This window comes from Alexandromys fortis, unplaced genomic scaffold (genome assembly GCF_014885135.2).
Source record: "Alexandromys fortis isolate MF-2015 unplaced genomic scaffold, M_Fortis_MF-2015_v1.1 scaffold_46, whole genome shotgun sequence".
NCBI classification, from domain to species: Eukaryota; Metazoa; Chordata; class Mammalia; order Rodentia; family Cricetidae; genus Alexandromys; species Alexandromys fortis.
In genome coordinates, this window is record NW_026067919.1 from 10,338,757 (window position 1) to 10,361,809 (window position 23,053).

Sequence of the window (23,053 nt, forward strand, 5' to 3'; positions counted from 1 at the left end):
GGACCGTAGCTGACGTCATCCCTGGGAGCTGCCTCCTGAGGATGCTGCTGCTGTTGGTCTGCCCCTGCCCGCTGGGCATCTGGAGGGATGCTGACGCCTCAACTCTCTGGTCACTTGTTCCAGATTTAATCTTCACCCCAGGTTCCTCTAACCAACCAAGGTAGAACCAGCTCACTACCAGGTGGGCTCCCAAGGCAGCTACCGTTGAATCAGAAAAGTGATGGCCTCTGACTTTGGCTAGGCTTCTGATTAACTGTAATTTCTCACAGATGTAATATTTATCTTCCCTACTAAACACATGAGGGAGCTGAGACCCAGAGAGTGAAGTAAGTCTCTTGGAATCACACAAGCAGTGGAAGACTGGACTGGTCTTTGCACTGAGGCAGGCTGACTCTAGTCTAGGACCATTGCCTTTTAGGGACTCTTCTCTAGGCAATGCAGTTGGGACTGAATCTCCCCAGAATGCAAACACTGGGTGGCCCAAAGGAGAGCAAGCCTACTGTGTGGCCTCAGGCAGGTTTTTGGGCTTCCTCCATCTCAGTGGCCTCCCATTTGAAGGGTGGCAGTAACGGTTACTCATGTGAAACCTAAGAACCTTGACTATCCTCCCTGCAGAACATCCATGGGTTCCCTAACATCTGCTGCCCCCAAAGTGCTTGGTCTCAGGCCTAAAATCTCTATCCGTAAATGCCTGCAGTGCCAGATAAGGGGAAAAAGGACGCACAGAGCAACACCGGTGCTGTGATTCCAGATGCACTCTCGTCTTTTGGGATGACTGCTATCTGGGCATCGTGCTATACACTTATTATGGGGACCTAGAACAAGAACAAAGTATTAAAAAGGAAGATAGAAACAGCGCTGACAGGTCTCTCAGCAAGAATTTAATTTAGGTTATAACCTAAATTAGAGGGAGAAGCAAGAGAGGGAAGAGAGGAGGGGAAAGAGGAGGAAGGAGGGAGGGGATCCCTAAAATTTAAATGCCTAAGCACCATGGAACACTCATACATTTACCTTATAAGGGAAGACAGAGGCCGTGTCATGAGATTACTAGCAAATCCCCCAGCTATGGCCCTGCTCTGATGCAGGCAGACGGGACCTGCAGTGTTGCCTTGCCCTGGATTGGAGAGTCTAGACAGCATCAGTTCAAGCGTGTCCCTTGAAGTTTGGTTGCTGTACTCGTAAATCTTTGCTGTTTGGTTGGGAGGTCAGGGTTCCTTATCTTCCGAAAGCTCTGCCACTTTATTAGAGCCTGGCCAGTTACAGCTTAACATTCCCAGATGCCAGGGCTAAACAATACAGGTGTGTGGTCCAGTTTTTTAAAATTATATTATCTTTAAATTAGTTTACAAAGTAGGAGGAGCAAGTTGTATGAATCCCAGGGCACCAGCCAGAGGCTTTGCTCCCTATGTCACCTCTGGGCTCTAGAGCTCTTCACTTTAGGTAGGGTGTCTGGGGGCTGCAGCTGGGGCAGTATAGACTTGCACCCTGTTATCCCGCCATTCAGACGTGATGACTGCACACCCAAGACCACGGAGCAGAAGAGAACAAAGGTGACAGTGTTTGGTGGGTCAAGACATAACCCCAGGGTCGTGGGGGAGGGATGGGATACATAAGGAAGGGCTCTAGCCTCAGTAGCTATGAGCTGCAGGTGGCCTCTGAGTACCAGAAACACACAGATGTGCAACAGCCTCAAACTACACACTACAGTTGAAAGATCACACAGAAGCCGTCTACTCGCCACCATTGTTATTCTCCAATAGTCTCAAGAGGGTATTGTGGATACAGGAAGTCAGGTGGTAAATGACACAGATGGGCTCAGACTTAGGGTGGTTTGATTTGGGATCTTACTCTACTGTAGGCTTGAGTATTGAAAGCATCTTGACTCAGTGATATTATCTATTAAGGAGGAACTTACAGAGGATAAGTACTGTCCCAAGTTAAAGAATAGCTGAAACGTTGGAAAGTGCTACCAGCGTCAAGCTCTTCTTCCCTTGGCTTCTTGAAAAATGGCTACTACAGAAGGCTACTCTCACGTGCGCTTTACATCTGTGGCTCGTGATAGCTCATGCTAGAGCCCCAGTAGTGACCCAGAGGACCTGCCATTGCAACTCTGGCCATGGGGACCCTCAGTTTCTACTTCACACTCCCAGGGCCCTCTGGAGGGTCTCCTTGGCTCTCGTAAGGGCCACTTCTGAAGGAACAATCACATCAGGTGTCACACCCACCCCTTCCCACGAGCTGCCGTCCGCGGCACCCACAGAACGAGCTGTGGGGATGGTGATGTAGAGGTGGGTGTCATCCACGTGGTAGGTCTGTGGTGGCTGGCAGCCTCCACTGGTCACTTCACCAATGACCAGTGCCCGGCCCAGCCTCTTCATGATGTAAGTGAATTCCTCAGCAGCACCGGCTGTCACACCACTCGTGAGGATGGCCACATTTTTCTTGGAGCCGTAGCGTTCACCTGGAGGACAGAGGTCCTTCAGCATGGGAGAAAATCAACACCCTACCTTTTCTGCAGTATCCAGATGAGAAGAAGAGGACCATAGGGTTAGTCTTGCTCTTTTGTGTCAATATGTGGGCCACTGGCCTCAGGCTGCCTCTCTGATTCAGGCAAGAAAGGCTTGCCTTTTCCTGAGTTTTTGGCATGCAGCTGTGTCCTGAGTAATGGTGCCCCCAACTCTAACCTGAGAGTCTCTTTGCTTTGGGCAGCCAGAAGAGCAACATTTATTACTTTATTGCTTGGTGGTTGTTTGAAACTTTTGAGTAGCTATGTTAACAAGTATAAAAGTAAACAAACAAAATTAACTTTAATCATGATTTGATTAGACAATATGTCAAAGATACATTTATTTAAAATGAAATCATTGCACCGAAGCACAGAGGTTCAGCTTTCTGCTTCTCCCTGCCCACTTCTCCTGTTAGGGCTTCCCCTATCCTTTCTCTCATTTCTGCAACAGGTTTTCTAAATCTGGTGTGATGTTACAATGAAAATTCATCTCAATAAGGACACTCACATTTAGAGTCTTAGTGGCAGAAGGTGGCTGATGGGTTCTGTATCGGACCCCGACCCCCCCCAGAGTTCTAGAATCTTTAAATCTGAGGTTATCCTAATTTTCTGGTTTTGAATATCTGTTTAAATTTAGAATTCACCTGATTCTGATTGTTTTTCTCCTTCAGAGCTTTCAATGTTATTGGATAAATCCTGGAAACTATGGTGACAAAACGCTTACGTAATGAGAAAGTGTAGAAATGAAACCGGCCAGGTACATCTCTGGTCAGAGGTACCCTATTGGCACCCCTTATGGCCTCTTGGGGGATGGGAATACAGGGTCCACACAGGGCCCTTGATTCTGCATGCTGGGCAGAGGGAGGGAGGACATTCACCAAGAAACACGACTTTGAGAGTCAGGGGTCTATGAAATCCAGGGGTGCTTCTGCTGCTTTGGATGTTCTTGGGCCCAGACAAGGAAAGGAAGGCCTGTTAGAATCTGGACATTTCTCCAGATAGTTGTGATGAGCGGCTACCGAGAGTTCAAACAAGACGAGCTCTGAAAACACCCATTTGATTAGCAAGATGTGTGTGTGTGTGTGGGGGGGGGGTGTCCTGGTCCTGCATTTGTTCTACAGGCTGCTAACACTACTGTCAAGACTGGGGGACATGCAGGTGTCAAGCAAAGTAACTTTCGAATCTTGGCTCTTTCACTTGTCAGCTGAAGGATCCTAGACAAGCTATTCAAGCCATCTAATGCCCACTTTTCTTCTCTAGACCTGTGCTTTCAGATCCTGAAGGATGTCCTGGTATTATGCCCAATGGACCAGAACAGGGACCTTATGATCTGTTATTGTTATTTTTATATACTCTCAAGTTATCTTTCTCTGTTTTTTTTTTTCTTCCAAGAAGGTTTTAGAATGAGAACACAGGGAGAGAAAAAGACTTCATTTACCTGTGAGCTGAGTGTGGGTCCAGAGTTCGCTGACAGAGTCATTGGGTCGGCTGTAGATCTTGTCCAGCAGAGTGGGGGGTGACTCATCAAAGAAGTAGGAACACAGGGCTGAGATGGAGGAGGTGGGGCCGCCAATGTTGAACCTGAGAGAAGCAGAGACAAAGAGGAGTTGGGCTCACAGAGAGGTGCTCAGAGCCCCCTAGAGTTTGGGTCTTTTTCCTGTGCAGAAGGGTTCTAATTTCAGGACATCTCTGCCCTTTTGTCCCTTGTTAATGTAGCTACTCAAGGGCAGCCTCCACAGTTCCAGGGGTGGCAGGATCCAGGGGATTCCACAGAGCACGAGCCTCTTGAGACTAAAAGAGTCTGTGATCAATTACTTTCAGAAAATACTGGCCGGGTGTGGCAGCTCACACTCTTAATCCCAGCACTTGAGAGGCAGAGGATGGTGAATCTCCGCAAGTTCAAGGCCATCATGGTCTTCATAGTGAGTTCCAAGTCATGTGAGACTACACAGTGAGACTCTATCTCAAAACAACAATAGCAATAATAACAAAAGAAAGACTCAAAAAGAATGAAAAGAAAATACTGGATTTGGAGCCTGCTCATATATATTCGTGTATTAGAGGCTTTGATGAGTCCTGTAATTAGGAATTTGTTGCAATTGTTTTCCCACAGATCAGCCATGCACTGCTCCTCTGCATCCATACTGAGTATGAATACAACACAGAATCCATCAAGAGTAGCAACCCAAGTTACTAGTGACCCTTGATGTAGTAGTAAACTCAAGATTGTGGAAGTATAGAGGGGTGAGTTGCATTCAACCTTGCATGATCCTTGCCTCTCTGGGGATGACAATGCATCAGGAAACTTTCCCAGCGGACAGCCAGGAGCCATCAGGGCCCTTGACCTCAGCATCTGACCCCCAATCCCAGGTCAGAATAATGTAGGCCAAAGGTGTCTGCAGCTGGGCTTCCCCTTAAAAAATGAGGAAGATATTTAATTAAAAAAAAAGATGCTTGTCCTGGTGGTGGCTCTGGTATTCGTTAAGGTGTCTAAGGAAGAAAGTGACCAGCTAAGTTTCTGGGTGTATAGAAAATCTGGCTACAGAAAATGATCTCCCAGGGAGGAGGCCAGTCTCATCGTGATTCAGCGCCATCTAGTGACTGTTTATAGGCATGCAAGAGGTGCAATTATAATAGGTGTGGGTGCTTAGGTGGCCAGCTGCTTGAGTCTTTCTCCAGCAGCAGAGAAGTGGAAAAGGTTCCCATTGGAGACAATCAGCCTGACCTTTCTCGTACTGGTGGGTGGTACCCAGGACATACCCACCAATAGGCCTAGGTCTGGAGGGAGGCCTGCGTCTGGCTACTGTCCGAGGACTCTTCTGCTTGGAAGAGTGGGGTTGGTGACGATGGGGGTCTATGGGAGGAACTCACCCCAGAAAAACTATTTTTGTTTCTTTCTCTTTTTTTCAGAGGCAAAGGGAGGTGAGTGGGTGAAGATGTCCAACAACCATTTTGTCATGCAAAGCTTTCTTGTTACAACAGCATTTGTTCATTCTCAAGTTGTCTTAGGGACCCTGGCTTTGTGGTGCTCAGGAGAAAGGCTGTTTTTGGGGTGATGCTGCAGATGTACAACCACAGTGGGGGTTGACAATTAGGATTATAGATTATACGACTTCTCCACCCCCCAGAGCTACTGACACAGGGCCCGCGTGGGGCCACGGATCAGCAGTTTTTTATCTTTCTTATCTCTGCCCTTCTCATTTGATTTCTTTTGCCTGACAACAGATATGGGGTAACTCTTCATCTGAAATACACATTGAGATCACTGGGGAGCTTAAAAAATTACCAGTGCTGAGGTCCCTTCAGCTAATAAGATCTGAACCCCTGGGCTAGCTGGCCAGATTCCTGGCAGGCTGGTGGCCTGGTTCCTTTCAGCTCCTTGATTGTGTCGTGGGGTCCCCCACGCCTTCCACTTTGGCCTGGAGCTCTGCCTGTCTTCAGCCAGTGCCATGGCTCAGCTTGGGATCACTGCCTCGTGCACTGACCTCATGTCGATGATCAGGGCGTCCGTGTGCACAATCTTTTTCCAGACGTGTTCCACCAGCAGCTCAGAGACCTGGGTAAGCAGCTCACAGTCCCCAAACATGTCGAACCTCAGGTAGCCAATGTTGTCCTCCAGCACGTTTGTGTGGAAAGAAAACTTGATCAGATCTTCGAAGGCTTCTGGGGAAGGGATCTGAAAGAGTGGAAGCCTCGCTTAGATCAGGAGAGCAGTAAAAGGCAGAGCCCAGGAGAGTGGTGCCACGGGCTACTGAGGAAATGGGAAAGAGTTAGTGGTATCTGGGAGGGTAGCATTGGGCGATGGGGCTGGGATGGGAGCCATGTGTGACATCCTGCAGTGAACGCTCAGTCTACCAGTCCCTCAGCTGGTGTCTGGAGAGGTATGGCGCTTCCAGCTTCACCAGACACCCCTTACGTCCCTGGGCCCATCTCCTCTGCTGAGACACGGGGAGAAGAAATTAGCAATCTTTCTCAGCAGCCTGGCCCCAGGACAGGCACTTTGTAGCCTTCATCACATTTGACAGTCACCCGGTATAGTGACACTGTTATTCTCATCTTTCCAGGACAATTCTGAAGCACAGACAAGGTGACTAACTTGTCTGAGACCCTCACAGACAGGAACAGGTGAAAAAAGAATCCACTCCAAATTCAATCCACTCTTTCACTCCACGACCCTGGCTGTGCTGGAAAAAAACAAAACAAAACAAATAAACAGGCAAAAAAAAAAAAAAAACAGACTCCGCCCCCCCCCCCGCAGTATGGCTCTATTTGTTCTCCCCCAAATACTGTTGTAAGTGGTAGGACTCAATGACCTAGACAGAGGGCAAAGAGGTCTGTGTGGTCATGACAGTGGCTCAGAACCCTTCCTTTCCCGTAGCTCTTGTCTGATTTCAGGCGATTGCCCTCCTGCCAGACTCCCTGTGGGAACTTGATTCTACTATCTTTGTGATCTCTGCCTCTAGATGTTTCCATGTGGCAGAAGTCTATGTAGCCCTAGCATGCAAAAGTCCTGACCTCCAACGGTTGGAGAACAGATGCAGAGAGGTCCCTTTCACCTGCAGAGGGCTGGTTCTAGGAGGCAATCCCCGCACTTGCCAGGTCCCAGCAGTATTTGCCATGCCCTGACTTCCTCCTTGTCCTCTTCCTGTCCAGTGAGTAACTCCCAGCTAAGCTATCTATACCCTAGCCCTCCCCTCAGGCCAAAGCAAAGCCTTGCCTGTTCACTGACCTCACCGCAAAGCCACTGATGAGAGAGTGGGTGGAGAGGTGGTGGGTGAGCTCTTTGATGGAAGGCTTACCCGGGTCGTTTCCCTTTCCACACCCTACCCACTGCCACAATCTATTGCATCCATTGGTGCTCCCAGGTACTCTGGTGCTGACTTTCAAGTTTTCTGACTGCAGCCACCTTGCTCCAAACTCCCCATCAAGCCCGTCCTTGGAACAGACAAATACTCACACACCTCATCTCAGGACCAGAACCCGTGTCGTGTCTCCATGCTTTACCTCTAAGGACACGGTGCATCCAGGTAACATAAACTTCATACTTACAGGAAGGGAAAATCCCCCGTGGGAGCCTCAGACAACTTGCCAGCTCCCTTTTCCATAAACTCATAAGAATTCTTGTTTTCTACCTGGCTAACGTCTAAAATCATCCACCTCAGCTTTTCACGTTAGATGTGTTATATTCTGTAGGTTGTTCATGGACCAGGAGAGGAGAAGAGACAGCGCAGTGAAGGGAAGAAAGGACACGGCTAGTAAACACGCAATCACAGAAGCCTGGAGCTGCAGTCTTGAGTTGCATATAGGCACACACATGCTGACAATAGGGACAACTCACTCCCAAAACTGGACCAGGCCAAGTCTTTCTTGTATCTTACCTGCATGGGCACAATTCCAGGAATGCGATCTTTGGCATCTTCTGGGATGTGTGCTGTCTTCAGATGTGGGTCCCCAGAGAGCATTTGCAGGTCTGCTCCCAGCATCTCAGCTAAGGCCCCTTCTGAAGTCACTCTTGCATACCGGCTCTGCAGACGACTCAGCTTGGCAGCCATCTTGGCCCCCAACTCAGGGGAGGCATAGTTATCTGCCACTAGCTTCCCAGCTGTCTGCAGTACTGTGGGCACCTTGGCGCGCAGGGCTACTATGTCCTGGGCTGTGGTAAGGGCCTCACTCATGGGCACAGTGATGTCGGGTTCCACACCAGCCAAGTCCCAGGCCTCGCCCGTGGTAGCACTCAGGGCCATCTGGGTAGGCATGGAGGCATATAAGGTGCTGTTGCCCACCTGGTAGATGCCCACAGAGAGTGCCCCTCCGGCTGTGGGCTCTCCGATGACTGTGGCTCGCTGTAGGTCCTGCATGGTATGAGCAAAGGCCTCGGCTGCAGAGCCACTGGTGTGGCTCATGAGGATATAGAGGTCCTTGTGGGGACCGTAGCGTTTCCCGGCAACCAGTGGCAGGGTCCATATCTCTGTGACCCTAGATGTCGCCCTATCAAAAACAGAATAGAGGTGCCGGCGGGGTTCCGCCTCGAAAAAATAGGAGCAGAGCAGGGGCACGGCGGAAGAGTAGCTGCCAGGATTGTAGCGCAGGTCAACAACCAGAGCCGCTGTGTCCACGAGCCTCTGCCACACCAGTCGTACTAGCTGAGGCCCGATGGCCTTCACCGTCTCGAGTTCCGCCATGGCATCGAAACGCAAATACCCCAGCTCACCCGGTAGCACGTCGGTTTTGAACAGGGCCTCGATGAGATAGGAGAGTTCCTCTGGGGAGGGAACAGCAGGGGGTGGCAGAGGTACCTCCTCGGCCACCAGCTCACCAGGGCTGTGGAACACCAGCAGGCGATGGTCCTCGGATACCTCCTGCAGGTCAGCTGTGAGCTGCGAGGCCAGTGACTCCAAGTCCACAGCCGTGCGGTAGGCTCCCTGGGCCAGCTTGGAGCGCAGGAGAGCTCTGGCCTGCCCCGCGACCTCTGGCCTGGCATAGTGAGCCTCCAGCAGGCGACCGGTGCCTTCTACTAAGGTACCCAGGCTGCGATGGAAGTCCAGAACCTCCTGAGCTCTCTCTAAGGCCTCTTCGGCCAACACGATGGCATCCGGCACCACACCACCACCCAGCCAGGCCTCGCCGTGGTTGTCGATAAAGGTGAGCACAGGTACCGTGAGTGCCAGGCCGCCCTCCGGCGAGTCCAGCAGTGGTACCGTGCAGGTGTGCAGCAGGCTCCCGGCTGTGATTTCACCTACCAGGGTGGCCCAACCCAGGGACTGCATTAGGAAGGCGAACTCCTCAGCAGCGGTAGCCGTCCTGTGACTGGTAAGCAGATACACCCCACGCTGGTGGCCGTATCGTTTTCCTAGCAGCTCCCTGTGGCTGAAGTGCTCCTGGGTGACATTGGTGCGGCGGTCATAGGTGGTGAAGAGGCGCATGGGGCCAGCCTCAGGGCCCTGGAAATAGGATAGCAATAGAGGCACAGTAGAGGACGGCCCCCCAGGATTGTGGCGCAAATCCATGATGAGGTGCTCCGTGTCCTGCAGGGGCTCCCACACCTGGCGCAGCACATAAGGGCCCAGTACTCTCAGTGCAGAAGTGTCCGCAAATCTGTCAAAGCGTAGGTAGCCCACATTGCCCGGCAGCACGGATACCTGAAACACAGAGTCCACTAGGGCCCTCAGAGCAGCTTCTTCCTTGGGCACCTCAGGAGCGGCTTCTGGAGGGTCATTAGGCCCAGTCTCGGGCCTAGAGGAGCTTTCTCTGGGTCCAGTGACTCTCACCAGGAGCCTGGGATCCTCGGATACAGCCTGCAAGCCAGCATTGAGCTTTGTCACAAGGTCTTCCGCCGAGACCACAGCTGAGTAGTCCATGCTAGCCAGGCGGTGTAGCAGGCCCGGCACTCGGTCCACCAGTGTGTAATAGTCCTGCAGGGCTTCCTGAAGCCGGAGCACCACCCCCGGGAGGGCACCGCGCAGGGTGAGGATGGCCAAGGCCTTTTCTAGGGCTTGCTCCGCTGGTATCCCCACGCAGGGCAGCACTCCACTGCCTTCCCACGTCTGGCCACCTCCTCCCAAGGGTCCCAGGGACCTGGACACGGGCAGTGTGAGGAAGAAGTTGGACTGACCTATTCTCAGCTTCTGGAGGTCCAGGGCACCACCCTCCGTCCGCTCGCCCACCACGATGCCCCTCCGCATCTGCTTGAGGATGTAGGCGATGTCCTCAGCCACACCCCCAGTGCGACTGCTGGTGAGGACTACCACATCTTTGTCAGCGCTGTATCTCTCCCCTAGGACCTTGGGCAGGGTCCAGATCTCGGTGGTGGTATTGGAGGGGCGATCATAGATGGTATCCACGTGCATGACGGTGTTCCCAGGGTACAAGTAGGAGATGAAATAAGGGATCCCAGAGATGTGACCACCAGCACAGTCCCGGAGATCGAGCACCAAGGAGGAGGTGTTCATGAGTTGCCTCCACATATGGGTCACCAAGAACCCCCCCAGCTCACTCAGTACCTCCTGGCTGGGGAAGTCATCCACTCGTAGGTAACCCACGTTGCCCTCAAGGACCTCATGGTGGATGCTTTTCTGTAGCTGGGCCAGTAGTTCTTCCCGGGTGAGGTTGGTGAGTGTCGGTGCTGGCTGGGGAGCCTCTAGGGTGCTGGGCTCATAGGAGATGAAAAGGCGTGGGTCATTCAAGGAACTCTGCACTCCGGCTGTCAGCACGTGGGCCAGCGTCTGAGGGTCTGAGATGCCCAGAATCTCACGACTCTTCATAGCCTGCTCAATGGCTGCTTGCATTCCCATCAGGTTCTCGGGGAAGCAGTAGTTATCCAAGAGGACCTTAGCCAGGTCCAGCACCAGGCTTGACTGGAACAGGTGCTGCATAGGGTCGGCCAGAACACAGAGCAGCGTGGGCAAGACCAGGACCCATTCTCTCATGATTGGGATCCCAGGAGCTTTGGCTCTTGAGTCAGAGCCCCCTTGACTGTGTACAAGACCGGGGTCCGGCTCTCACAGCTGCCTTTCTCCCTTGTCCTTCTTAGCAGGCAGACAGAAGGTCTGGGGCTCAACGTGGGAGTTAGATGTGAGGCTTCCAGCTCTGGTAAGCCTTTAATCCTGTCTAATTCAAGTGCGTGCACCAGGGCACTAGGAAGAAGAGGCCAGGGTGGTTTGACCCGGAAGGAACGCGGCATCTCATCTTGCCGAGCCGTGTCTGCATAGAGTGACACAGATAATTGTGTTTATTTTGAGCTCCTGCCATGTGCTAGGTCCTGAGCTATGCTTTCCACACTCACAGTGTTTATTAAAGCATTGCAAATGAGAGTTGTTAATCTATAAATAAATATCATTTCCCCGCTACTGTGGGTGACCCAGGGCTCTGGAATTAGGTAGATGTAGTTGGAGGTCTGGTTCTGCGGCTGTCTCTTCCCTAGATTAGGAAAGCATCTCGTTTATTCATGAGACTATGTGAGTTATTGGGTGGATTAAATACGAAAGTTTTCACAAAGAATCGCAGTGTCTGGAAGTTACCAATGAGGGATCTATAACAAGTCTCATATATATATTTTGTTGCCAGGGAGTTCAGTAGGTAATTGATCCCACCATTTCAGATGGGGACGGCTGAAAGGCAGTGAGAAGAGGCTAGGAAGGCCACCATTATCTCAGTGCCAAGGCTGAGTCTGGGACCATTTCTGGGCTAAGGAACTGAAGTGTGTCCTTATACCCTGCTTATATTTCTCGGTACAACAGGTCTCCTCACAAATTTGCAACAAGATAAGTGAAGTGTCCGGATTTCCGTATCCAGTGTGACAGGTGAGAGTAACACGGCCTCCGTAGTGCCAGATCAGATCAGGTTAACTGTGAGATCTAGTGAGCATTGTTCTCTGTGTAAGTGAGGACTCCTGTTGGCGAAGGGTTCAGCTTCAGCCCAGTGCTTGCAATGAGAAGTGAGTGGTTCTTGGTGGCTCCAAGTCACACAGAGACTACAGGTCATTCTCATTCCTGTGGGAATACACCTGGGAGCCAGTCCCAGATGCGTTGCTATGCACCCACCGCCTTTTCCTCATGAAAGGGCTATGGATTTTGCTTGTGTCTTGCCCTGGATATCTAAGAACACCTGCCATGGAGCCCACACCTAGAACCCCTGCTTTGCCCAGCCAGCCTCTTAGTGGGCACGTTCTCTCACTTGGCAGATAACCCTAGGTCAGATTGTAGGGGAGGGTGGGGGTGTACAGACAGGGAATAGCAGTTGGTGCTGCCACTTCCTATGCCCTCCTTCTGGCTTCTTGAATTGTGTCTAGAACACACTGGCCGGGCTCAGTGAATGGCAGATAGCCCCATGGTGTCAGAGCCAGAGAAGGGGGTCTTTGGGATGAGGATGAGAGAGCTTACCCTGCAAGCTGGAAACCCACAAGACAGTTTCTGGAAATCGTTATCTGAAGATGTTTACCAAGTAGTTTACAAAGGCCAAAGAGGTCAGTTCGCTAAAACGAACATATTTTTAGCTCATTAGGATTTGTTTAATACCCAAGGGACATATGGTCTCATCACTCCCCTGTTTGCAGCCAATGGAATCAAGGAAGATTTACTGTCGGAATCAGACCAGGGTGGGAAGACACAGACCTCTCAGCAGGGACTGAGCCTTTGGGAAGCCACAACTCTAAGCATGCTGTCAGAGTTCCTCTGAGGGTACGTGTCTGTCACTGCTGGAGCCCAAGCTAAGCTCTGGACAGGGAGAAGCAGAGACTATCAGGAACAATGCTGTTCTATAAGAAGCATGTATCGCAAAGACGCCCTCCAAGGATAGGCGGCAGAGGGTCCTCGTGTATACAAATGAACAGCTGCCCAGTGTGGACTGGAAAACCACCTACAACCCTTTCCACTGCCTGGGGGACATGATACCTTGGCTGGGAGACATGAAATCTAGATTAGGTTATAGACAGAGGTACGTCTGTAGAGAGCTATCTGTTAATACATTTGTCTGTTCACCACCCGACTGTCCATTATTTTAATGCCAGGACCTTCTTGTCAGTCTTGCACCATGGCGTCAAAATACCAGAGACAGACAAGTTAAAAGAGGACAATCTTACATTGGTTCATGGTTGCAGAGCTTTCTACTGGCTTCATTGCCTTTAGTTAGGCTGGTGGCAGAACATGCTAGAAAAGGCTGCTCATCCCATGGTGGACAGTTATGAGGGAGAGAGGGGGCAGGAAGAGGTAGAGAGAGGGAGGGGAGAGGAAGGGGAAGGGAGGAGAGGAGAGAGGAAGGGAGGGAGGGAGGGAGGAAAAAAGGAGGGAGGAAGGGAGAGAGAGAAAGAGAGAGAGGGAGAGAGAGAAAGAGGGAGAGAGAGAAAGAGAGGGAGAGAGAGAAAGAGAGGGAGAGAGAGGGAGGGAGGGAGGGAAGGAGAGAGAGAGAGATTACTTGTAAAACAAAACAAAATTACTTACCTTTGGCGATCAGGAGCCACTTGGAAGTCCCCAAGTTGTGTCTGGTCAGTATTCGGTCACAGGAACAGAGAAATAAGGCAGATCCCCTTCCCAGGTACTTTCATCAGGGCTGCCATGGTGTTTTCAAATCTTGCTTCTTCCCCGGAAGCACATGAGCTCACAGTTTCTTGGTTTGACCTGACTTTAGCTTTTTTTTTTTTTTTGATGACATCATAAAGAAACCAATTACCTACCATCTCGATTATTTCATTTAAAATGAGCAAGTGGTCTGGGGAGATGGCTCAGTGGATAAAATTCTTGCCCCGGAAGAATAAGGACTGGAGTTCTGACCCTCAGCACCCACACGGATGTCAGCTGGGCATGGTGGCTCACATGTAATCCCAGCCCGTAGGAGGCAGAGGCTGGGTCCCCAGAGCAGGCTAGCTAGCTAGGTTGGTCTAGTATAAGTGAGAGACCCTGCCTCAAGATAAGAGTGATGGACACCTGACACCAACCATTGGCTTCCACATGCATGAACAACCCTCCCCACAGGCATGCACACACATGAGAACTTGAATACATGCACGTGCATACCACCAACACATAAAAGATGGGATGCTTATGAATGCTCCAGATCCCACATGGCATTTCTGATTATTATTTATTGTCCTTGCTTTATAAACACTTTGACCCAAAACGTGACATAGACTACAGGAGCCCCCGGCCCCCTTTAAACCTGCACACCATTCAATCTATCAGCTATAGCAAAGGGGCTTCTACAGCTCCTGTCCAGACGTTCCTATGTTAGGAATTATCAGGACTACAGGAAAACCAAGTCCAAAGGGATGCAGGTGAGAGGATGCTGCAGAGACTGATAGTGGGAACATTTTTCTGAGAGCAGGGATGTGTAGTAGTGGAACAAGTTCATTGTCTGGCGAACAGTAATCATCTGAGCAGGATGAGTCCAAGGAAAGCTAAGGCAAGCACATGGCTGTCTAGAGTGATCACTTACAAAGCACAGACTGCTATCCAAAGAGAAAGGGGTTCTAAACTTGGTGCAAATCACCTGAGGTGTCTCCTTGCTATTCTTGTTAAAGGCAAAGCTGGGGCCGTGCAAGGCAGAGAATGGCATGTCTTCCAGCTGTTTCCCATGGGGGTGCCATGTGGATACACCTAGCTGGTCTTTGAGAGATGGGTGGTTTCACTGCCTATGACTCACAGATTGGAGAGACCCTGTGGTCTTCCTTGGTACATATTAGGACAGAGATGACAGGGTCGTCAGACCCCAGGGCAGGTACTCTGCAGCAAAGCACAGATTCTGTCTGCCTAGATTGACGAGGCCTGAAACCACTTCCAGAGATTTGTCCCTCTGCCCATGTGTCTGGCACATTTTCTCAGCTCTCTCCCCTTGTTCCTGGGACAGAGGTAGAAGGTGGCTTCTCCATGAGCAGTGGAAGGACAGCAATCTCCTTCCATGGCTTCAGCATCTCCACGAACATCACAGTGACCTCTGTACCATATATAGAGGGTGCTTTAGGAGCTATGCCCAATATAGCACTGCAGGTGGGTTAACCGACCATGTTAGTGACCAGAGAATGGCTGTATTGTGTTTCAACCCGGGGCGGCAGGTGAGCAAGTTTTGATAAATGCCATGAAAAAATAATCCAGTGGCATGAAAGCCAGAGACCCACCGTGAGTCTCTCCTTGTATGTCCTGTTATTGTGTACTGGCCCACATCAGTTTGTCCTGTGACAACAGAGCATGTGGCTCTCCAGAAGTGACCAAAGCAAAAGGCTTATGGTCTTACCTGAGGACTCATGACCATGAGGCACCCAAGCCAGGAGTCATATCAGCTCCCCGTGCTGGGTCTTAGAACTGTGTAACAAATTGTCACGTGCCTGGTGATGGAGATGCTGAAGACTGGGATGTGTTTCTGGAAAGGGAAGTCCTCCATGGCGGCTGTGGAGACAGGATCTGAGATGCAAACACATGCAGAGGAGCACCTACCTAGTGTCCATTTTTTATAATACCAAAGTCAGACTTCATGGTTTTCTGTAAGGGACACCAGACCCAGATTTGTCTTCTGTGGAGGCCTTGAATGGGGGAGATGCTCCCCTGAGTCAGGACTGACACTCTCCAGAGCTGGAGCACCCAGTAGGCCAGAGTGAGTGGTACTAGAGCTTGGGGTCTCCCTCACAGGTGATGACATGTGGGTTGTGCAGCTAGAAATTGGGGGTGGGAATGGGCAGGACATTGGCCTAGGGAAGGAGAACGGGGTGAGCTTGAGAGTAGAGTTAGTCTGGAGAGAAGGGCTTTGAGCATGGTAGACAGATACTGGCAGAGACACGCTTGGGCAATGGGTGGAGATAAACTAAGGTCTTCTGTCTCCTGGAGAGAGATGTTCTGCTCTGATGTGTGTATCTGTGTGTGTTGGGGAAGAGATAAAGTGGGGAAGCTAACTTCTTGCAAACTTCTGTCCACATAGTTGCTCATACCAGCATACATACACACAGACACACAAATACACACACAAATACACACACACACACACACAAATGCGTTCGCTGACCCCATTGTGCAGATATCATACTCTTTTACCCTGTGGAGGCTCTATGTTCCTCCTGCCTGACTCCCGAACCCCAGGTAAAGTGTTGGAACATCTCCTAGGGGCTAATCAGGCAGGTGGGCAGGGCTGGGGAACTGGAGAGGCCTCAACTCTGACCTCACATTAAGGAAAGACACATACCAGACATTAGACTTGATTTCTAAGTATTTTTTTTTCCTCATGCACAGAGAACCATCACTAGGACCTAGAGAAGACATCACTACCCACCGCCGCCTGGAAATAACACTGCCATGCCACACTGCCTGGCATGGCTCAGGAATTTATCGTTTCTTCAACTCTACCAATAGTACTTAATTGTGGTTTGTGTTAAAGACGTTCATTGATTCCATGTAATTTAATGTAGTTCATTGTTTTAAATTATGTGGGAACATCAATCAATGAGAGTAGTCCAGATCTTCCCCTCTGGGCCCTGCCTGGCTGAGGGCATAAGGCTCTTCCTCACCCCATCCAGTCCTATGAACCACCAGGAGAGTCGGGTGAGAGGCTGAGGCACAGGAATGGAAACACTGTCCTCCTTGGGGAACACAGTACTCAAGGAAGCTGGCAGCTGCTGGTAGAGTCAATGGCATTAGGTGAACAACAGGACTGTCTTCACACGCTGGGACACCGCACCCAGTAAGGCCGGACCTCTCATCATTTGAATGCAAGTCACCAAGGAAGGCAAATAGGCAAGCTTCAAATAGTTAACCAATAGCACATTTGGTCCCAACAGATCCAAACCCTGCCTTGTCCTCTGTGGAGTCCCCAGGCAGGAGATGTTCCTGCCTGGGCAGTTGTCCAGAGTAGACCATTTCAGAGGCCCAAGTCATAGGTAGTCTCTCCCGATGGTCCCAGAATTGGAATAAAGGATTGCAAGTGCTCTTACATGACCCCCGAAACACATGAGAACTGGCCTAGTAGTGAAATCCGATCAAATCACAGCGAGCATCAGAGGGGAGGTCCTGAATGGCCTGTCCATTCTGTGCTTGCTTGGGGATATTTACTCAGGGGTGGGGTTTGGTCAGACATCACAGGGTGAGCATGGGCATGGAGTAAGCAGATCATACTGGGGCACAGCAAGCGGTGGGTATGGACTTGGCTCAGCCCTGCCTGGCCCCATGCTGGGTCTTCCACATCTAATGACTCCTTAAGTACCCAGTGATCTGTTAAACTGAGGTGCTTTGGAAGGTCCCAGGCTTTAGGGCTCCCACACTCAGGGCAGACTCCCACCACCGAGTTATCAAAACTTGCTTGCTGAGTTTTGATCTCTACAACTGACAATCAGAGGTCACAGTGCACATCTCAGTGGGGTGTGGAAAATAACATGAAATGAAGGATGGAGCCTACCTCTTCCTTTCCTTCCTCCATGTCTCTGCTTCCTGGACCCTAGAACTCCCATGACTCCATACACGTCACTTGCATCTTCTGCTGGTTTCTGCTTACTTTTCTGCTATTCCCCCATCCCTCTTCCTCCCATTTCTTTTTCATCATTTCCTTTCTACCCACTAACCTTTCCAGGGTCTCCTATTCTGCCCACATAACCGTATACCCCAGTTAATGACAGTTCAGCAGAGGAGACAAGAGAAGACAAGTCACTGGAGACAAGAAGGGCGAGTGATTCTTTTCCTTCTCCAGGATGGTTTCAGATCATCTTAGACCCTGTTGTGCCCGGGGGGGTTGCAGGACCCTATCAGGACCTCTTCCCTATCCTTCATCCCCACCCCAAGTGGCTGCAGGGACTACCTGCAGCCACACTCCGCCACACTCATTCCCTCATAGTGGTACTTGAGGGTTGGCACCCCCATATCATCCTTGTAGAGGATGGAGATGGGACTCAGTTTGGTGGGAACGCAGCAGGCTTTGCCCACCTTCGTGGGGAACTTGAGATGCACCAGGGTCTGCACAATGGCATGCTTTGTGGGTGTCACATCATCAGCCAGTGGGAAGAAGCAACCTCCTTTACACTCGTAGGCATCGTATTCCTTGGGTGCAATGATCCAACTGTCCCAGCCTATGTCCTCAAAGTTCACCCTGAGTGATGTCCTCTGGCAGTGGCTGCTGGCCCCAGTGCTCCTCTTCCTTCTAGCTAAGAAAGGTCCCACAGCTGTGTGCCCATCTGCTTCCTCCTCCTCATGGCTCTCGCCTGCTTCCTGGAAACCACTCCTGGATGTCTTCACAAGCACGGTCTCCTGCTCATGGCCGATCATCTCCTTCAGCTCCAGTCTGGTCTCTTTGGTCCCGTTGCTGCGGTCATTGGAGAAGACGACAAAGAAGGGCAGGTTTTTGGAACCTGGTGGGACGCTGATGTCCAGTGTGTCACAGCCCTTCCTATGGCTCTCCACTGTGACTTCTAACTTATTCTTGTTTGTGGCGGAGTCTGCCCTGACCCATCTCTTCACAGCACTCGATACTTCCAAGGTCTCCCAGCCTTCATCCTGAATGTCCTGAGATACTAAGAAGGTCCTGGTCCCCGAGGCACCATCCCAAGAGTCATCTCCATCCAGAACATCATAGACAACCATGTTTCCTTCCAGCCCACGAGTGGAGTCCACGTGATTTTGGCAAGAGACATAGAGGCGGAGCTCAGCCCTTGTGATCTGCTCGTGCCGAGGGATGGAGATGTTGAAGAGTAGGATGTGTTTCTGGAAGGGGAAGTCCTCTGTGGCAGCTGTTGATATAGCATCTGAAACGCAAACACACGCGGGGAGCGTCTATCTGGTGCCCATTTTTATGATACCAACGCCTAACTTTGGTTTGCTTTGAGGGACATCTAGGACAATAGATTTTGTCATTGTTGTCTCCACTCTGTGTCAAGAACATTCAGGAAGGTTCTCTTGGAATTATTTTTCCCCAGAAAAAAAAAAACAGAGGCAGGTACCTTCAGTTAGGGTTAATAGTATCTACTATCTATTGAGCACCTACTGTGTGCTTGGCATTGCACTATGAGTTTGGGAGGATCTAGTTATTATCCCAACTTCACACATGTGGAGATCAGCATCTAGAAGTGTTTATTGTTAGAGTACACACAGATAATTAGCAGTCTCATCTAAGGCAGGCCAGGAAATAGGTTGTCAGCTTTAGAATGAAGATTCTACAGTCCTGGCTGGGGCCAAAGAAAGTCCATAGTTAGATAAAGTAAAAAAAAAAAAAAATCACAGCATTAGAATGTTTAAATAATTTGGAATATGTTAATAGCTTCCATCAAAAGTGAAAGTGGATTTTTTTTTTTAAGAGGAAAAGCATTTCCGTCCCAACAGTTTTGTCATCATGGGCAAAGGTGGGGATTTTTCTCTTAGCCTCCTAATTGTCTAGTTTCCCACTTCCAGGCTGCGGCTTGAGCATGACACTGCCATTTGTGGGTCCCCGCCCACACACCATCACCGCCCATCCTGGGCAGACACGTTCTGATACACCCAGAGGATGCCCGGAAGTACAGATGTTTCTAAGCCTGGCACACAGTGTTCCTTCTGTATGCACGCATGCCTGCGGTGAAGTGCAATGTGTAAACCAGGCACAGTAAGAGCTTCACCATGAGTAAGGAAAAACGAGAATTAAAAATAAAAATCACACCCGTAAGTTGTGAGTCACTGTTTTGTGATTTACATTTAGTAGTTATGGACCACAATAGAACCTTTGAAACAGACCTGGGTTCTCTCAGATTAGGGAGACTCCTGTATCCGTCACCGTGAGGAGAGACCCATGCTGTGCTGAAACCTAGCTAGTAGTCTACAGATAGGAAGCGTCAGTCCTGACTCTGCTCCTAATTGAGCTGGTATTCTTGGAAAGTTTTGAGTTTCTGGGTGCCTCAGTTTCCTCTCTTGTAGAATGGGGCCCATCTTACCTGCTTTTATTAAGGTAGCATATGGGACTTCCAGGCCAGTCATGAGCTCAGTTAACACTTCCATCCCCCTCCCAAGCCCTGCAAGCCCAATGCCTGTGACAAAGCCTGTGGCCTTTACTCAGGCTCTCTGTGGTCTCCTCACTCAGCATGGATGCCCCATTCTGGCTCCTGAATCACATGGCGAAAGCCATGGCATATCAGAACAGTGGGAACTGCGCACTGTATTCGTGGCCTGAGGTGATCATACCGTGGCATACCTCTACAGAGGCCACCAGACCACTGTCAGACATGAGAAATCACATGCTTAGTGGGAAGAGACAGATGTTTCCCAGGTCATGTATGTTTGTATGTGTGCATGCATGCATATTGATGCTGTTGTTGCTGCTAGTGTGTGTAATAGATGTGTCAAGGATATATGTGTAGGTGGACTGGTGTCTCTGGCTGGGCTTCACATTCAAGCACATGGAATAGGATGATTTAGGCCGCAATAAAAACAAAACAACAAAACAACACCTCCCCCCAAAGAAAACCTCATCCTCTCTCTAAAGCAGAGATCACAGACAATCCCAGAGGCCTGGTGACCTGAAAACTGTATGTTTTTAAAAAAATAAATCCATATTTTTTTTTTTAAAGAAGTAAGACAAGTTCCCTTGAAACTTCTGTTGGGCAGTCAGAAAACGCAGCAGCACTCAGCACGTTTGTCCTTAGACAGGTACACACTCTGCAGGCTGAACTGATCTGGCCAGTACTGGCTGTGCTTCTGAACTGGGGCCCTTGAGCAAATCTCTGGACCAGAAATGGGGAGGCCCCGGGTTCCTGGTCCTTAAGAGTGAGATGCCACAACAGGATAAGGGGAGCTGGTTCTGTGCAGTAAATACAGCCAGTGTGCTTTGCAAGTGTGCCTGGTCTGTCTTCCTCAGTCCTGGCAACCCAGCTTTCTGCCCAGGAACTCATTCTACCCAGATTCTGGAATTCTAGGACTCATCAGCTATGGACCTCACCTCCATGTTTATTTTCTAGTCTTTTAAAATCAAAGACACTTGATTTAAAAACGTATCGGATGGACAGACACAGAACTACTGTGCCGAGAAAGATTCCATCTAAAAAAATAATAAGGATCTCTTCTAACATTAACAAGTCTCAGGTTTAAAAAGGATTTTATAACAGAAACTGGCTTTCCTTTAAAAACTTCAAAACAAACAGGCTTATTTCTATTTCTAAGTCTGAAGGGGACAAGAAGGGAGAGAAGAAGAGAAATCAGGAGGAAGGGAAAGGGAGGAAATGGAAAGGGAGGAGAGGGAAGGGGGGAGAGAAGTGGGGGGAGGGGGATAGATGGAAGCAGAAGCCTGGCATCCTTGACACCTGATGGCTTAAAGGAGGCTATGCCCCAGGGGAGGAGCCAGGCTGTCAATCAGAATCTTCGGTGTTGATGGACAAGTCCCATGATTTGCACAGCCCTTTGGGGGAAGCCACTAAGCACACAGAAAAGCTCATCGGAATATTTGCATCTTCACCCTGTTTTAACACTGTGATTCCCTTCAGTATAAGCTTGAAGAGCTGCTTGTGGTGGTGGTGGTGGTGGTGGGGCACTTTGCTGTGGGGGCGGGGTGCCGTATGTCCCACCCCATGAAACCCTGGGGGAATTCCGCACTCTACCTTCCACACTGAAGCTCCGAACGATGTTGGAGGCCGGAGTGGACGACTTGTCGGTCGTGTACCTGTTGTACAGGTCGATCATGTACTGGGGTGGCTCCACTCTGGTTTTGTCCTGGGAGGGGATGCCGCTCAAGTTGAGGCTGCGCAGGAAGTCCACCTTCATGTTCTCCAGGAACATCTTCAAGTCAAAGACACCCTCCTCTCCACCTCCAGACAACCCCAGTGAGCTGCGGGCGTTTCCCCCGGGGGATGGCTGGACCCAGTCCTGCAGCGGCTTCTGGTGTGTGGGACAGACCAGCAGGAACAGCAAGAGCAGGGCCACCCAGAAGGCCCCAGGGGACATCTTGGGCCCTAAGGAGGGGCTGCAGGGCTGTTGTGGTATGTCACCAGGTGCAGCGAGGAGGAGCCCGGGAGAAGCGGGCCCACATTGTCCTGCTGACTGCTTAGCAGGGAGCGGAGCTGGCTCAGGTTCTCCCCAGCAGTCTGAGGCCTCCAGGCTTCTTATCTGGGTGTGGATGCTATGCTCGGACCAGTTATCTAAGGCAGCTCTCTTTAATGAACACTGTATAAACATCTAAAAAGCACTCGGGCTGGTGGGAAGGACACAGGCTACTGTAAAGGATCGGCATTTCTCCGGGGGGTCATCCACCCTAATTAGGATCTTCGTTTATTTCCTTGCTGGCTTGGTCAGAAGACTCTCCAGGCAGAGGGACACTGGCCCCATCCCCTGGACCACAGGGACAAAACATCCAGGAAATGAGGTCAGGAAGTTCCCCAAATGTAGAAAGCTCACCAAGTACCCAGAAGATAACACAAATTGTGGGGGCCTGGAAGGTGGGGTGAGGTGAGGACTCCAACAGGGTTGGAAAAGACCGGCCTTTGTGCTAGCAGGGCCTGATGGTGTAACTAGGCACTGTCCTCTGAGGAAAGGGCTCCTCAGTATTACAAATGGAGCGCGCAGGGCCTAGCACACTCAGCGTGCCCGTGATGTCCCAGCCAACACAGATGAGGACTCCAGTCCCAACTCCCTTGCTTGTTCCCCCAAGCTGTGGCCTCAGCTCTTTCAGCCTCCCTTTCACGAGCAGAGAGGTAAGGACTTAGGAGATGTGTTAGCATACACGAAGGCAGCCGCTGGCAGCTCCTAGCAGTGGGCGGTTGTGTTCAAGCAAGCCTCCAGTGCTGGTTTGACTCTGAGTTGGATCCGGGGGAGGAAGTTCTGTGTCTAGGTCAGCTGCTTCTTAGTACCATAAACAGTTGCATCCAGAGACCCTGAGCTCCAGCCCTGTCCCTGGTCTGTGTGGTGCTGGCGTGTGCAAGTGTACCTGCATAGGTGTGTATGTGTGTGTGTGTGTGTGTGCATATGTGATTCATGTTAGTGGGGAGGCCATCTGGATCGTACCTATCAGTCAGGAGACCCACACAGCAGTTGGGGTACACAGGAGCAGTTAGGCGGTTCTGAGACGGATCCCATGCCCAGAGATGGCTTCTAGCCTGTGAAGGCTGCTTGTGACAGCCCAAGGACCCTGTGTATT

At 50.5% G+C, this 23,053-nt stretch overlaps 2 protein-coding genes across 2 annotated transcripts; both read right to left on the minus strand.

The window, feature by feature from the left end:
- Positions 1–943: 943 nt before the first annotated feature.
- Positions 944–11,189, minus strand: Rbp3 (retinol binding protein 3). Its single transcript, XM_050140662.1, has 4 exons — positions 7,885–11,189; positions 5,992–6,182; positions 3,945–4,087; positions 944–2,461 (listed from the first exon to the last, which is right to left on the minus strand). The coding sequence occupies exons 1-4, from the start codon at positions 10,930–10,932 to the stop codon at positions 2,139–2,141; spliced, it is 3,705 nt and encodes a 1,234-aa protein (XP_049996619.1). The 5' UTR covers positions 10,933–11,189; the 3' UTR covers positions 944–2,138.
- A 2,931-nt stretch (positions 11,190–14,120) lies between these two features.
- Positions 14,121–22,050, minus strand: Gdf2 (growth differentiation factor 2). The gene is made up of 2 exons (XM_050140680.1): positions 21,522–22,050; positions 14,121–18,707 (listed from the first exon to the last, which is right to left on the minus strand). The coding sequence occupies exons 1-2, from the start codon at positions 21,862–21,864 to the stop codon at positions 17,764–17,766; spliced, it is 1,287 nt and encodes a 428-aa protein (XP_049996637.1). The 5' UTR covers positions 21,865–22,050; the 3' UTR covers positions 14,121–17,763.
- Positions 22,051–23,053: the final 1,003 nt, after the last annotated feature.